This window comes from Octopus sinensis, linkage group LG12, assembly GCF_006345805.1.
Source record: "Octopus sinensis linkage group LG12, ASM634580v1, whole genome shotgun sequence".
In the NCBI taxonomy this organism is placed as follows: Eukaryota; Metazoa; Mollusca; class Cephalopoda; order Octopoda; family Octopodidae; genus Octopus; species Octopus sinensis.
Window position 1 is genome coordinate 48873283 of NC_043008.1, and position 16319 is coordinate 48889601.

General features: G+C 40.8%; 1 protein-coding gene across 1 annotated transcript in view; it reads left to right on the plus strand.

The window, feature by feature from the left end:
* The first annotated feature begins 5136 nt into the window (after positions 1 to 5136).
* Positions 5137 to 16319, plus strand: part of LOC115217904 (methionine synthase-like) — a 46407-nt gene continuing 35224 nt past the window's right edge. Inside the window, exons 1-7 of the mRNA XM_036507910.1 lie at positions 5137 to 5431; positions 10734 to 10933; positions 11466 to 11555; positions 12495 to 12564; positions 13629 to 13721; positions 14585 to 14691; positions 14909 to 14968. Of these exons, the coding sequence (XP_036363803.1) occupies positions 5401 to 5431; positions 10734 to 10933; positions 11466 to 11555; positions 12495 to 12564; positions 13629 to 13721; positions 14585 to 14691; positions 14909 to 14968 (651 nt within the window). The 5' untranslated portion in view covers positions 5137 to 5400. The remainder of the gene's footprint in view (positions 5432 to 10733; positions 10934 to 11465; positions 11556 to 12494; positions 12565 to 13628; positions 13722 to 14584; positions 14692 to 14908; positions 14969 to 16319) is intronic.

The following is a 16319-nucleotide window of genomic DNA, read 5'->3' on the forward strand; positions in this document are numbered from 1 at the left end:
ACTTCCTAAGTAAAGCAACGTTTGTACAGGGTTTGCGGGATTAATGTCAGAGGGTCCTGAATAGCCTTAGTTAACATTACCTTTCATCTTTTTAAGGGGTCCATAAAATCATACTAATCCAGAGCAGTGGAATGATGAAATTGTAAGAATACCACACCTGGGTGCCTGGTGGTATTTGTTCCACCTCCGTCTGCTCTGAGTTCAAATCATGCTATGGTCTAATTGTGGAGTAGATTTGATCCTTTGCCCAGTTTAATACCAGCCTTAAGGACCCTTTTCTTGTGGAGTTCACTGTGGCGTGCTGTAAGCCAGGTCTCTGGTTTGGTAATACTTTCCTTCCTGCTCCCCTCCATTCTACAACCCTTGGAAGTCCTGTAAAGGATTAATAATAATAATAATAATAATAATAATAATAATAATAATAATGAAATTATTGTGTATGGTGCTCAGGTGCACTAAAACTCATCAAAGGTGCATGTACAGTACATAGAATTATGTACAAAAGTCAGGAAAGTGAACAGTGTATTTATCATGATATACATATGTGCATGCGAATGGAGTAGGAGGTGGATATCAGGTGTAGTGTTGGTGAATTTCGGGAAGCATGGAGGTTTTAAAGGATTCGATGTCTTAGTAGCTAACAACTGATGCAGGTAGTTTGTTTCATGCTTCAGCAACTTTGAGTGTGAAAAAATCTTTCCAAAAGTCATGTGCTGTTTTCTGACTTTGTAGCCATGCCCATATGTGTTAGACACATGGAGCTCAAAAAGGTGCTCAAGGTGGTTGTTAGCACAATGGTTAATAATTTTGTAGGTATTTTGCAAGTCAGTTGCCAGACATCAGAGCCTCAATGTATCTATGCCCAGGGAAGCAAGGCATTCAGAATATGGTAGATGTCTGATGAGGGTATTCGGTTGGTTGCACATCTCTGAACAGTTTCCAGGAGGTTAATGTCTTGAGCAAATTAGGAGTTCCAGATTGGTGATGCAAATTCCAAGTGTGGCCACACCATAGCCATATACAGCCTTAAATGGACAGCTGGTTGTCTGGACCCCCTTCGGCTTCATGGAAAGATAAAGAAAAGAAACTCCATGAATGAATATCAGATCTTGAATCAGTGGAACCAGTATCAGAGATGCTTTGCTCCTTGCAGAAACTCCAGGAGCTACTCAAACGTTTTGCCAGCTCTTCCTTATCCATTTCAATACTGGAAACCCTTCCATATTGTCAGCAGGTATCTAGGGGTTAGAAGTGTTTCACCCCTCAGCCTGAGATGGGCAGCAAGAACTGAACCTTGCCTTCTACAGAAGGGTCCCACTAGCAGCCTCTCTTATCAACCACAGCCATCTTGAGGTAGTTTCAGCTGCCATGCCTATCTCCTGGAGGGCTTTCTTCAGTTGTCTCAGTTCCAGGCCTATCTTTGGCAGGAAACAGCACACCGATCTAGATGACTCTCTTATCTAACAGAGAATCCTTGAATCGTTTACAAAGGTTGTCAGACACAAAACATTCAGAACTTTGACATGGAATGGAATGACACCGCCATAAAATATTTGAACAGCTGTCAGAATAACACGAGACTGAGAGCTATGTGTGTGTGTGTGTGTGTGGGTGTGTGTGTGTGTGTGTGACAGGTTTCTGAGACTGGAGAAAGAGTGACCTCGTTATTATCTCTTACCTAAATTTAGTCTTTTGTCGTAAATAATTAACCTTTATTGAGAACAACTTGTGTCAAATATGACATGATTAACCAATCATTTTAACCCCGAGAATGAGTGAACTGATAAAGCTATCATCAAGAATTTAGTTGCTGTTATTGTTTAGCCCCAGATTAAACAGATTGATCGATGATCAAAGGCATTCCAGCTGTGACTATCATGTCTTTAAAGTAAAACTACATTAACTAATACACCCTTCTTAAGTTGGTAGGCTGTTAAGAAAGATTTGCTACTATTTCTAGCAAGCCCGTTGACCACATTGCCATTATACAAGCAATGTTCTTCATTTCCAGTCTTCCATAAAAACATGTCCAGCCATGGAGAGATATTATTTCATTTGAAAAGAAGCGTCAGCAGCAAGGCCTTATCGGCAGGGGACCTAACAGATCAGATTCCTAGCTTTGAACTAGCAGGATGTCATGCGGAGGATCTGGGATACAAGACTATGGACGAGACCCTAATATTCCTAGTTAGATGGAAACTGTGGGACCACATGGAGCAGCACCCTGTGACTCCTTTGGTATGCAGAACTGAAACCCCTATAAAATGGGGCATCCTATGGGATGACCTTGATGAGATGAGATTGAAAAGAGCTGAGATTTGGCAAAGAGAAGGGCATCCAGTTATAGAAGATTTGCCTCAACAAATTCCATCCGATTCATGCAAGCATGAAAAAATGAATCGTTATGTGTGTGTGGGTGGGGTGGGGGATGGGGGTGAATGCTGATCTCCGTTCATGCATGGATGTATGTTTGTGTGAGTGTGTTCTACTTACACAGACGACTCAGTGTCTCAATGAATGACAATAATGAATGACACGTCCCAATAAGTCCTCCTCGTTTCAGCTGTGTCTGTTCCCAGCTTTATCTTTCATCCTAGTTTTACTCTGCTGTGTCAGAAGATGCAGCCAATAACTATTAATGTTCAGACTGACCTCAATTACTGCCTGATAATTGAGGTCATTAAATAATAGGCTGCTTTATAATCATCATCATCATTATCATTATTAATATTCATTATTATTATTATGTAAGATAAGGAGGTGAGCTGGCAGAATCGTTAGCACGCTGGGCAAAAAGCTTGGCGACATTTCATTCGTCTTTACAATCTAAGTTCAAATATCACTAGGGTCGACTTTACCTTCTATCCTTTCAGGGGTCTGTATAATAAGTATCAGTTGGGCACTGGTGGGGGTCAATGTAATCGACTCATTCCCTTCCCTAAAATTTCAGGCCTTGTGTCTTTAGTATAAAGGATCATTATTATTATGTCAGATGGAAACAAGAAACAATAAGACAAGATGGTGGACTGGTAGAATTTGTAGAATAATGTAGAAAATGTCTTGGAGTATTTAGTGATTTTCTGTTCCCATTCCATCAATATTGCCTTTCATCTTTCTGGGTTCGTTAAGACTATTGACTATTTCACCAATTATGACCCTGTAATTAAGTTAGAAATCATTCCCCTGCACCTCATATTCTGAGTTCAAATCTTGCTGAGGTCAACTTTGCTTTCCATCCTTTCAGGGCCAATAAAATAAATTACCGATTAATTATTAAGGGGTCAATGGTATTGGCTAAGCCCCTCCCCTCAAAACTGCTGGCTTTGTAAAGAGCAGCAACTAAATACCACAAAGGGTTTTGCTTGATGCTCTAACGTTTCTCGTCTCTAAAATAGGAAGAAGGGCCTGAAACTTGGGAGAAGGGCAGACTTGACTTTGGTGGGATTTGAACTCAGAATATAAAGAACCAAAAGAAATACCAGAAAATCATTTTCTGAAGATGCTGTAATGATTTTGCCAGGTCACCACCTTAACAACGATGACGATGATGACAACAACAACAACAACAATGCTTTCTGGTATAGGTACAAGGCCTAAAATTTCGGGTGGGGGTGGGGTAAGTCAATTGCATCAACCCCAGCACTCAGTTGGTACTTGTTTTATTAACCTTGAAAAGATGAAAGGCAAAGTCGACCTCGGCAGAATTTGAACTCAGAACACGAAGACTGACAAAATACCACTAAGCATTTCATCCAGCATGCTAACACTTCTGCCAGCTCATCCCTCAATGATAATGATGATGATGATGATGATGATGATGGTGTATTTTATTCGCTGCAGTAGCATTAGATGAAGGTGTGGGGGGGGGGGGCAGACATTATGAAGACGAGGAATAAAGTGTGGAGGATTGCATTGAAATGAAACGAGGGGAAAAAAATAAGGAATGAGATATAAAAGCCATAGAAATATAAGACGATTGGATCCCTTTGATGCAGAAGAACCTGCAATTGGGTCTTGTCAAGAAACCCTACTGATCCAAGATCACTCTGACCACCAGGGCATGTACCCTTTCCCAGTTGTCATTCTCTGACCCCTAGGTGTATACTCAGAGTAGAGTCAGTGTCACCATGGTTACCTACCTTTTACCTGAGCAGAGCACTTCCATCTCCATCTTCTTTCCCAAGCAAAACTCAAAGAGTCAATGAGGGTTTGACCAAAAAGGAAAATATCAGCCTTTTGTTCTTTAAACTTTGTCCACCATACAAATTCTTTTGTCACAGCCAGCACAAAAAAAAGGACAGATCATTCGGAGCTTCCTATCCTTAGCTGAGTTCCAAAGCGCCTTTGCAGTTTTGGCTACACTGTGGCCATGATGGAGCACTGCCTTTAGTCGAGCAAATCGACCCCAGGACTTATCCTTTGTAAGTCTAGTACTTATTCTATTGGCCTCTTTTGCTGAACTGCTAAGTTACGGGAAATGTAAACACACCAGCATCAGTTGTCAAGCGATGGTGGTGGGACAAGCACAAACACTCAAACATAGACACACACACATACATATATATAACGGGCTTCTTTCAGTTTCCCTCTACCAAATCCACTCACAAGGCTTTGATCGGTCCAAGGATATAATAGAAGACACTTGTCCAAGGTGCCATGCAGTGGGACTGAACCCGGAACCATGTGGTTGGTAAGCAAGCTACTTACCACACAGCCTGTATATTTATGAGTGTGTATATGCGTAGAGTTGAGAAAAGCATGAACGTCACACAATCTCTTGTTCTCTTCGAAATGAAGACGTAGTTTTTGTATAAAAGATATCGTTATTAATTTCTTTCAAATAAACACAAGTTCACCGAGTGAGGGGGACCGAAGTGACCCTCATCCCCGGGGCAAGATAAGTGATGATGTTGACCTTAATTGCGTTTGATAGTAGTAGCAACGTGGTTTACTGTTGCAACCACCACCACCACCACCACCACCACCACCACTGTCTGCCCGTCAATACCTTATCACAAAAAGTCTGTCGTCGACGCCGTCACACCTCGTTACCATGAAAGGGAGGTGGGAACTTTCACATTCTTTCCCTCTCTTTCTATCTTTTATTTGTTGTTAATTGTTTTTGTTTATCCTCATATATTTGTCTGTCAATAAATCAGTTGATCCACAGACTTCTAGCTTATCATTTATAAGTTCCATATATGACGGGACCAACCCGAAACATCACAACTGATCACTTCTCTCTTGCTTTATAAACTTAATTAACGATTTCATTATTCCCTTTCTTGCCCGATCACATTCCTTCCACTTCCTGTCGATTCACCCCAAATCCATCCACGCTTCTGCCTTTCTCTCTCCTCGTCTCTATTTCTTTCATAAATCCTCTTCGGTTCCTTTACAATGGACTTCAAAGAACGACGCAAATGGCCAGGTAAGGTTCCACTTATACCTCGTGTCTAAATTCTCTCTCTTTCTCCACACACAAAAACAAAAACAAAAAACACGCACGCACACCTCGGGTTCTGAATGATTTCTTGAATTCCTGCTCCACTTTTTTTTTGTGTCCTCTGTATATTTCTTTCTTTCTTTATTGCCCACAGGGGGGCTAAACATAGAGGGGACAAACAAGGAGAGACAAAGGGATGAAGTCAATTACATCGACTCCAGCGCGTAACTGGTACTTATTTAATCGATTTTGAAAGGACGAAAGGCAAAGTCGACCTCGGCGGAATTTGAACTCAGAACGTGGCGAGCAGACGAAATACCGCCCGGCGTGCTAACGATTCTGCCAGCGTATATTGAGAAAACCTGTTTATTCACCAGATGAAATCATCTAAGACGATTGAAAGTTGTTCTTGATCGATGAAATTCTATAATCATTTTATTATCGTGTTAATAACTGAAAATTCCCCCTAGAAGCAGAATTACAGGTGAACGAGACAAGGCAGGGCCCTGTACATGGTCGGGCGACATACTAGAAATAGCAGCCAAATTTCTCTCAAACCACACAATCATCCTACGAAAAAATGTACTATTGTGTACTATTCTTCGGTATCTACTATGCCTAGAACAAATTGGATGGTTCCACTCGGGACACCTTTGATTATATATGCATTCGACGAGAGGTCACCCGGCGGGCTTCCATGGTGTCGGCAATTAAATGTTTTTAAATCTAAAACCGCGTATATTTATTATTATTATTTAAAAATATTAGTCGAAAATTTTCGACTAAAATTTAGCCGATAAATTAGCATTTTTTTGTTTCAAATAAATATAACAGTTGTTTGGCTTTATGTATCTTATTGAAGCCAGAGTGACAGAGGAGGTGTTAGTGGTTTATATTACTAAGAAGTGTTCGTCGTGGAAAGTACCTCAAAAAGACCATCACAACAAAGTCCAATTCAGGCTTTCTAAATCCAGCGGAACTGGGGTATTGACTAGAAAAAGGGTGAAGTGAGGTTTTGGTGCCTTAAAACTCGTCAGCCTGGGAAATCACTTTATGGAAGAGAGAGCAAACTCTGGCTTTAAATATCTGCTACTTTGAAGCAGTCTCCACTTACGGAAAAGGTTTCAGGAGTAAAACCCAAGGAAAGATCTGCCAACATTGTTTTCACGTTTGTCCTGGCAACTTTTGGAATAACACTGGTGCCAAGATGTGACTGGCACCCTTGCCCGTTCCCTGGGTGACATTTGTGGTGTGAGAGAGGAGGCCTGCTGCATGGGTCTGTGTCCTGGCGAGAACATTCTCCAGCGTTGCCTCACCATGATTGCACAATATGGAAGACTGCTGATCATTGCTTATAAACTTGCCCTCAGATTGGCCCTGGCTCCAGGGACCTGAAGCAGCTTTTAATGGAAGTGAGGCCTTTGTATTTCTCTGGACAGCTACTGCCTGTCTCAAGATGGGCAGATCCCAGCCAACTGTGTGTTGTCCCACTGCAACCTGTCTGCCTTACTGGATTTGTGGAGCTTGGCGATACAAGTAACCCCTGAATTGCAGATGGTATACACTTCACCAAGCTCAAGAAGAAGACAAAAGAAGAAGCCATCTCTCAGGTTAGGAGACTAGAAAGTACAGGCCACCGGCACTGGACTGTCAAATAACCTCTTGAAGATCAGTGACTTAGGAAAGACATCTTTGATTAATGGTGAACCACTTTAGAGAATGCAATGTGTGTGTGTGTGGCACCCAATGAGTCAGAGTCGGGGGTCCTTCTTAACTCTTGCTGTTCCCATTCAGTCCATCAACCACTCGTACTGGGTTGATTCTACTGTGATCCCAGCACTACTTGAGAGAGTACCTTGTACTCTACAAGGCAAAAGAACCTTCAATATGCTATGGTGACTTCATTCCAGTCCATGCGATTGAGAGGATGAAAACTTTCACCCCTCCCCTCACTACACAGGTAAATAGATGAGGCTGAAGAATTTTTCAACATTGTTGTGCTTCACTGAGAAGTGACAGTTTCATTAATATTAAATTTTCATAATTTTATATCCATTTTCCATGCTGACATGGGTGGGATGGTTTGACAGGATTCAAGAGGTTTGAGGAATACATCTTGCTTCAGTATCTCAGTTTTAACTTGATTTCTACAGCTGGACACTCTTCCCATGCCTACCACTTTACGGAGTGTATTGAGTACATTTTTTTTGTGGCATCAGCATTGCAGAAGCTGCCTTGGCATCAGCAAGAGTAAAGAACCTTCTCAAGTGTAGTGTTGTCACTGTTTTAGTTGGTTAAGAAACTCATGGAGTGTTGTGGGTGCTTTTTGTTGCACCTACACTGTTGGGGTCGCTTTGGAACATCATCATCATGATCATCATCGTTTAACGTCCGCTTTCCATGCTAGCATGGGTTGGACGATTTTGACTGATGGCTGGCAAACCAGATGGCTGCACCAGGCTCCAGTCTTGATCTGGCAGAGTTTCTACAGCTGGATGCCTTTCCTAATGCTAACCACTCCGAGAGTGTAGTGGGTGCTTTTTATGTGCCACCGGCACGGGGGCCAGTAAGGCAGTACTGGCAACGTCCTTGCTCGAATCTTTGTACACATGCCACTGGCACAGGTGACAGTAAGGCGATGCTGACAACGATCATGCTTGAATGGTGTCTTTTACATGCAGCCAATTCTTCTAGAAACATGCAGAAAGGGCCAAGCTAAAATACTTTCTCAAAACTTTTTTGGAAAGTATGTCGTGTGTGGGTCATATTGTCTTAATGCCTTATCATCTGACACACTCACTGGTTCAGTTTCCACTCATTTGTTATATTTTTTCTTCCAAAATCTTCATTCCTTTTGCAGCCTTGTCACTGGATGTTGACTTTCTTTTCTGTCTGTTTGTGCGGATGTGTGTGCATCAGTGTGCATGTGTGCTTGTGTATGCCCAATGTATGTATGTATGCATGTATGTGTGTCTGTGTGTATGTATGCATGTATGTGTTCTGCATATTTATGTGTTTATGTGCATGTGCGTGTGTATTTGTGCATACCTCTGTCTCCTTGTGTGTGCATGTTTGAGTGTGTCTATGTGTATGGGTCTGTGTGACTATGTACATGCGTCTGTTATGTATGGATGTGTGTCTTTGTGTGTATCCGCATGTATGGAGTGTGTGTGTATATGGTCATGTGTTTCCACCACCTTTATGTGTGTGTGTGTGTGTGTGCATGCTTGTCTGTCCGTATTACCTATGTACCTGTCCATCTACTTACCTATGTATCTGTTTACTTGCATATCCATTTACCTACACACACACACACACACATTTACCTACCTAACAGCCTAATGTACCTACATACGTATATATTATGGGTATCACTACTTTCTATGTGTATTCCTTATTTAGCACGGGGTTGCTTAATTTATGTGGACATACACCTGTATTTGTCCGAGTGGTGAGTCTTTCAGGTGCTTGGATTACCTTCAAAGAAGAAATTTGTTCTATTCATAGAGGAAGAAATGTAGCAGATGTCAAAATTTACAGACCTATCTCACCTATCTTTCTAATTTTACATATCAGCAAGGTCATAGAACAAATTATCTGTGAGAGACTGATTACATTCCTGGAAGGAAAAGGGTTCCTCGACAAGCCAAATGTCAAAATGCTATAATTGGCTTTTAAGAAAGCTGATTATGGGATTATATGTCATAGGTTATAAATCTTGGTGTGATTTTAGGGGACAAATCTCAAGTTGTTACAACTAAAGGTGTCCTTACAAAAAAAGTAATTCTAAGGTTCAATAAATATTGGAGAGATGTGATGATGACAAAACTGTGCTGAAAGAATTGAACTCTTCTGCTGCGGAAATCAGCATGATTTGCAGAAAATACCGATTCTAGTTTTTGGTAGACATTCAACATTATTACTGGAATAACCATCAAACTTGTGTGTGTGTGTGTGTGTGTGTGTGTGTGTGTGTGTGTGGTGTGTGTGTGTGTATGTGTGTGTGTGGATGTTTGTGCATGTGTGTGTATTATATTGTGTCTAAGGAGAGTCATTCTCTTTCAGTGCCTTTTTACTTAACACACTCACTGGTTCAGTTTCCACTCATTTACTTATTTCTTTTTTTCTAAAATTTTCGTTACGTTCTGCAACCTCTTCAATAGTCGTTGACTCTGTCCGTTATCGGAGCTGCATTCTTTTTTGTTTGTTTGTGCACGTGTGTGCACGTCAGTGTACATGTGTATACACATCTGTATGTATGTATGTGTACGTGTGTGTGTGTGTGTATGTATGACTAAAATGTAGTCTACCGCATATGGTGCCTAAAGGGTGCTTGTAAAGAGAAGAACCTGACATAGATTGGTGAAACATCTAGAAGCATGGCAGTGAGACTAAATAAACATTTGAAACAAAAAAGCAGTCCTCCATACTCTGCCAACATGCCAAGGACCAAGATGGAGGCACACTGGGTTGACTTGACATCTGCAATTTATCCAAGCACCCAAAGGACTAAACACTCAGACAAATACAGTTCATATCCTTAACCATGGAAACAGTTCATATCCTTATAATATGTGCATCATATCTGGGCTCAGGGTATTTAATTCTACCCCTAAAATGTTTTGGTTCCCCTATGGGTGGGGCTGATGCAGTGGATACATCATGTGTCCTTATTAATGAGGTAATATCAGGTTTAGTCCTTAGGTCTGTGGATCTTTGCAGAATTCTTACAGATTTATCTCAAAGAAGAAACTTGATGATACCTCATAATGTGGTTGGCCAACCTTCTAAAAATAGTGGCCAGATGCTGTTCATATCCTGCCTTAGTGTTTAAGATAGGAAGGACAAGGTGGATAATGTGATTCTGTTTCCTCTGTGTTCTAGAAAAAAAACAAAAAAAAACAAAATAGCCATAGTTGAAATGTCTTTGACCTTAGGTCAATGGAATCAGGAGTAGGATGGAATTAAGCAGTGGCAGCAGCAGCAGTAGCAGCAGCCATTCAAGAATTTGGACCTGGAGATCTCCATTTCCAGTGACTTCGAGGGCCACCTCCCAGTGGTGTCTGGTGTCAACGAAGAACCCTTGACTACAACAAGACGACCAAAGTTTTTTTCTTTTCCAAGGTCTCCCTACCCTAAGCCCTAGACCATCACCTAATCACCCTTACTCATCTTGTTGCTTAACAACAACAACAACAACAGCAGCAGCAGCAGCAGCAGCAGCAGCAGCAGCAGCCTTTACCTCCCGAACCTCACCTCACCCACTTTCATTTCTTTTCTATTCCAGATGCTTCTCAGGAAATTCAGGAAACACTTCTGCAAAGAATAATGATACTTGATGGTGCCATGGGGACAATGATCCAAAAACATTCTTTGGTCGAAGAGGATTTCCGTGGAACTCTGTTTCCTGATCCAATAAAACCCCTGCAGGGCAATAACGATGTCCTCACCCTGACTCAACCAGATCTGATCTATAACATACACAAGGTAACAACACATTACCTCCTCTCCACTTCTTTCTCTCGCTTAGTCTAACTTCCTCCCTCCTTCCCTCTTTGTCTGTCTGTTTGTCTTTCTCTCTTTCTGACATACAATGGTAAAAAAAAAATATATACCTCTATCTTTTTCTCTCCCCCTCTGTTTCTCTATTTCTTTGTCCCTCTCTGGCATACGTAAGGTCAGAGAATATAGCTCTCTCCTCTGTCTGTCTGTCTCTCAGTGCTATACATAAGGTAACTAAATAAACTGCTTCCTTTTTGTCTCCTTCTCTCTATCTTTCTCCCAGTTTTTCTGTTTGTCTTGCATATGGAATGATATCCCCCTCCCTTTCACTCATTCCCCTTATGACCTTACGATTCTCTCTTTCTTTTGATCCGAAATGTAAATAAAATTCCTCATTCCATTATTGCATTTACATAACTTATACACACACACACACACACACACACGCACACACACATACTAACACCCATGTTTATAATTGTATTATTTTTTCTTATATTTTCACCTGAAATAAAAGTCTTACCTGGATGCCGGGGCAGATATTACCGAAACCAATACATTCAATGGAACCAAAATTGCCCAGGCTGACTACGGCCTGGAAGATCTTGTAAGTATTATCTATGCTTCTTTGTTACCATTAACTCGATTCCATTGACTTGTCTTTATCTTTTACTGAAATGGTAATCATTAACTTTCTCTTGGAGAACTTTGGTGGTGTGGAGGGGGAGAACTGACTGCTTGGGCAATTTCTGGTCTTTTGTGGTATCACAAGATTTATGGATGATTGCCTCAGTTCAGCAGCTGAACTGTGAGGAGGAAGCAGAAGCTCTAAGACTTTATTTCTTGCAGGAAACAAGGAAGAGAGATACAAAGTAATTCAGACAATCTGGGGGTTCTGTCCCCATCTTTTAACCCTGGAAATGGTTCATATCCTTACAATATGGACTCAGGGTATTTAATTCTACCCCTAAAATGTTGTTGGTTCCCCTATGGGTGGGGGCTGATGCACTGGATACATCACGTGTCCTTATTAATGGGGTAATATCAGGTTTAGTCTGGAGGTCTGTGGGTCTTTGCAGAATTTTTACAGATTTGTCTCAAAGAAGAAACTTGAAACCTTTAAAGATGCATGATTTATGTTAAAACTTGTTTTGGATAAAGTAAGCTAATTAAGCTATTGGGTTCGTTACCTCGAAAATAGATTTTGTGTTGTCTCTTTATTATATATTTTCATTTGACTTTGGTTTTATTTTTTATTCTCATATATTTGTTGTGATTTATTTAATATTGTTGCAAAGGTGTAAATAATGCCAAAGAATACATTAAAGCCTATTCAACTATGTAACCCCATGCCAATATGGAAGCTGGATGTAAATGGATGATGATGATGATGATGAGGATGAAGATGTCGTCCCCGCTACCAGAGGTCATTACATCTCAGCAGTTATTATGTTCCAAAGGTTATTGCAAACCATGGCTTATTACATTTTGTGGGTTATTACTAATTCTGGGAAATGAAAGATGTTTAATTTTTGATATTTTGTAGGTTTATAAAATGAATTATGAATCGGCAAAACTAGCAAGGGCCGCAGCAGATAACGTGTTTCGAGAAACAGGTATGTTCTTAGATTTGGGCTGTTTCTGTTTCTTAATTATGGTAATAATTACCGTATGTTTAATGAGATTTTAGGATGGTGGAGTCACCCACCGTCACCACCATCATCATTACAACTTCCACCTTCATCACACCACCACCACCACCACCACCACTACCAACACTGCTGCTTTCAACACCACCTTCATGAAACTGCTGCACCACCCCCACTGCCAGCCCCACCACTGATCTATTGACCATACATGTTGAACAGTGGAGGCGCAATGACCCAGTGGTTAGGGCAGCAGACTTGTGGTCGTAGGATCGCGGTTTCGATTCCCAGACCGGGCATTGTGAGTGTTTATTGAGCGAAAACACCTAAAGCTCCACGAGGCTCCGGCAGGGGGTGGTGGTGATCCCTGCTGTACTCTTTCACCACAACTTTCTCTCACTCTTTCTTCCTGTTTCTGTTGTACCTGTATTTCAAAGGGCCAGCCTTGTCACCCTCTGTGTCACGCTGAATCTCCTTGAGAACTACATTAACGGTACATGTGTCTGTGGAGTGCTCAACCACTTGCACATTAATGAGCTCTGACGTCACTGGTGCCAAGCTGTATCGGCCCCTTTGCCTTTCCCTTGGATAACATTAGTGGTGTGGAGAGGGGAGGCTGGTATGCATGGGCTACCGCTAGTCTTCCATAAACAACCTTGCCCAGACTTGTGCTTTGGAGGGTAACTTTCTAGGTGCAATCCCATGGTCATTCATGACAGAAGGGTGTCACAACAACAACAACACAATATGTTGAACATGTCCAGTGAAGCCAACCTAGTCTTATTCTCCTCACATCTTCCAAGGTAGACTTAGCCGTAAAATCTTGATCATGACACCATTTGCAATCACAAATCTCACAGTTGCCATAACTGAAAACAAACAAAAATAACGGTTTTTTTTCGTTAATTTTTAATGAATGTTAATAATTCTTTATTTTCTATTTTGTGTTTTTGTCTCCACAGAAATGATTCATCTTTTGAATTATGGTTCATTTATTATTTATGCCATTCTTGTGTGTGTTTGTTTTGTTGCAGGAATACGGCGTTATGTTGCAGGAGCGATTGGTCCTACCAATAAAACTCTCTCCCTCTCACCATCAGTGGAACAACCAGAACTGAGAACCGTCAGTAAGTAATGGCACCACAATGGTCACAACCACCAGGCAAAATATATCTGTGTGTGTGATTATGTGTGTGTGTGTGTGTGTGTGTGTGTGTGTCTGTGTATGTGAAATGCATTCTCTCTATTTATTGTAATTCTATACATTGTTTTTACGTTAAAAATCTCAAATAAAAAAATACTGTACATACATACATACACACATACATACATACACCACACACACACACACACACACACACACACACACACACACACACACACACACACACACACAGAAGCCATTTAAAACACACAAAAACCGTTAGATTCACTTCAATATTTAAATTTAATTTGCCAAAATATTTTCGGCGCTTTGAGACCGCGACCTGTTCAGTGACGCAGCAGCATCACAGAACTTTGTCAGTGAACAGGTTGTGGTCTGAAAGCGACAAAAATATTTTGGCAAATTAAATTTAAATATTGAAGTGAATCTAACGGTTTTTGTGTGTTTCTTAAATGGCTTATAAACACCTTCCATGCTGCAATTGTCTTCGTTCCAGCACACAATCTCAGATCAGGTCACTTGCTATGCAAGTACATTTCTGTAATTATTATTATTGTTAACCATTATTTGTGCCCACACAATCTGTCCCTAGTCTTTTTTCTCAGACTTTAATTTCCTTCATCAAAATAAAAGAGTCACCATCTTCATTTAATGTTGTTTTCTTCTAAACTTCTCAAAACATTTCTGTTCTGTTTTAATGAAAATTGTGTCGGAATTATGTTTGAGATGTAAATAGAAAGAGTTTATTAAAAGAGAAGAAGAAACTGTTGAAAGGTTTGATGAGATCTGGTGATTAATTTAATTACGTTTTGTTCTCTTCTTCAGCTTTTGATCAACTTGTGGCAGCTTATAAAGAACAAGCTCAGGGTCTGTTGGATGGAGGGGTCGATGTGTTTCTGGTGGAAACCATATTTGATACAGCAAATGCCAAGGTGAGAGAGAGAGAGAGAGGGGGGGCAGAGAGGGGTAGAGAAGGAGAGAGGACAGAGAGAGAGAGAGAGAAAAAAGAGAAAGACAGATAGAGAGAGAGAGAGAGAGACAAAGAGAGTAAGTGAGAGGAGATAAAGAGCTAGAGATACAATGACAACAATAATGGTACTGGTAATAATAAATAATGATTTCTAATAAGAATTTTGTTTTGTCTTTTAGGCAGCCTTTTTTGCCCTTGATGAATTGTTTGAAGAAACAAACAGAAAATGTCCAATTTTTGTAAGTTTTAATCAATTCCCTTATTTCATTATTTTGTGTACAAAACACAGAGGTCAGTCCATTAGAAACCGATTCATTTCTAACGAATTGAACCCTGACCACCAATCATGGTCAACCTGTGTCTGGAGCTGAAGAACATGCTCAAGGTGTCAGGCAATTGGATTAAACTCAAAACCATGTTTTCCCAAAACAGACTTCTTTGATCCAAGAGTGATGTCTACATCTGTCCCATACATACCTGGGTAAGTCATTAGTCTGTTAGACTAATGACTGAGGACTGAAGGGTCCACGGTTCATCTGCATTGCCTCTATGCTTTATTTTTTTCTTCATCTTTTTACTCATTTGACTGCGGCCATGCTGGAGCACCATGTTGAAAAATTTTAGTCAAACGAATCAACCCCAGAATTTTTTCTGTTTTCTAAGACTGGTACATATTCTATCAGTTTCTTTTGCCGAACTGCTAAGTTACGGGGATGTAAACACACCAACGCCAGTTGTCAAGTATTAGTGGGGGACAGACACAAAGACACTCACACTCACACACACACACACACACACACACACACACACACACACACACACACACACACACACATGCACAGGCATTCATCTTCGTTTCATTTGATCCAAGCCCTGTGAGTGAAATATTGGGTAGATGGAAACTGTATGGAAGCCCTCTGAGAGGGCTGCCCCTGTGATTTGAAACCAGGATTTTTCTACATGCACAGTGTTGGAGCTCTTTAAGGACCCCAGAGTCATGTGACACAATAAGTAGATAGCCCTGATTCTGTGTGTGTGTGTGTGTGTATGTGTGTGTGTGTGTGTGAGTGTGTGTGATTTCAAATAAACCTCCACATAGACACCTTGGGCAAGTGTCTTCTACTATAGCCTCGAGCCGACCAAAGTTGTTTGAGTGAATTTGGTAGATGGAAACGGAAAGAAGCCCATTGTATATATACATGTATGTGCATGTGTATGGTTTGTGTATCTGTATTTGTCCCCCCGCCATCACTTGACAACCGATGCTGGTGTGTTTACGTCCCTGTAACTTAGTGGTTCAGCAAAAGAGACCGATAGAATAAGTACTGGGCTTACAAAGAATTAGTCCTGGGATTGATTTCTTCGACTAAAGGTGGTACTCCAGCATGGCCACAGTCAAGATGATTGAAACAAGTAAAAGAATAATGTTTGATTGAATGAACAATCAATTCACTGAATCAAGAAACAAAGTGGTTGAGTATTCCATAGCCACTTATAGCGTTAACCCTTTAGGATTTAAACTGTTTTATGTTTAAACCTGCCAGATCCCTCCTCTCACACCTACCCTACAATGTCATTCTAAAAATAAAC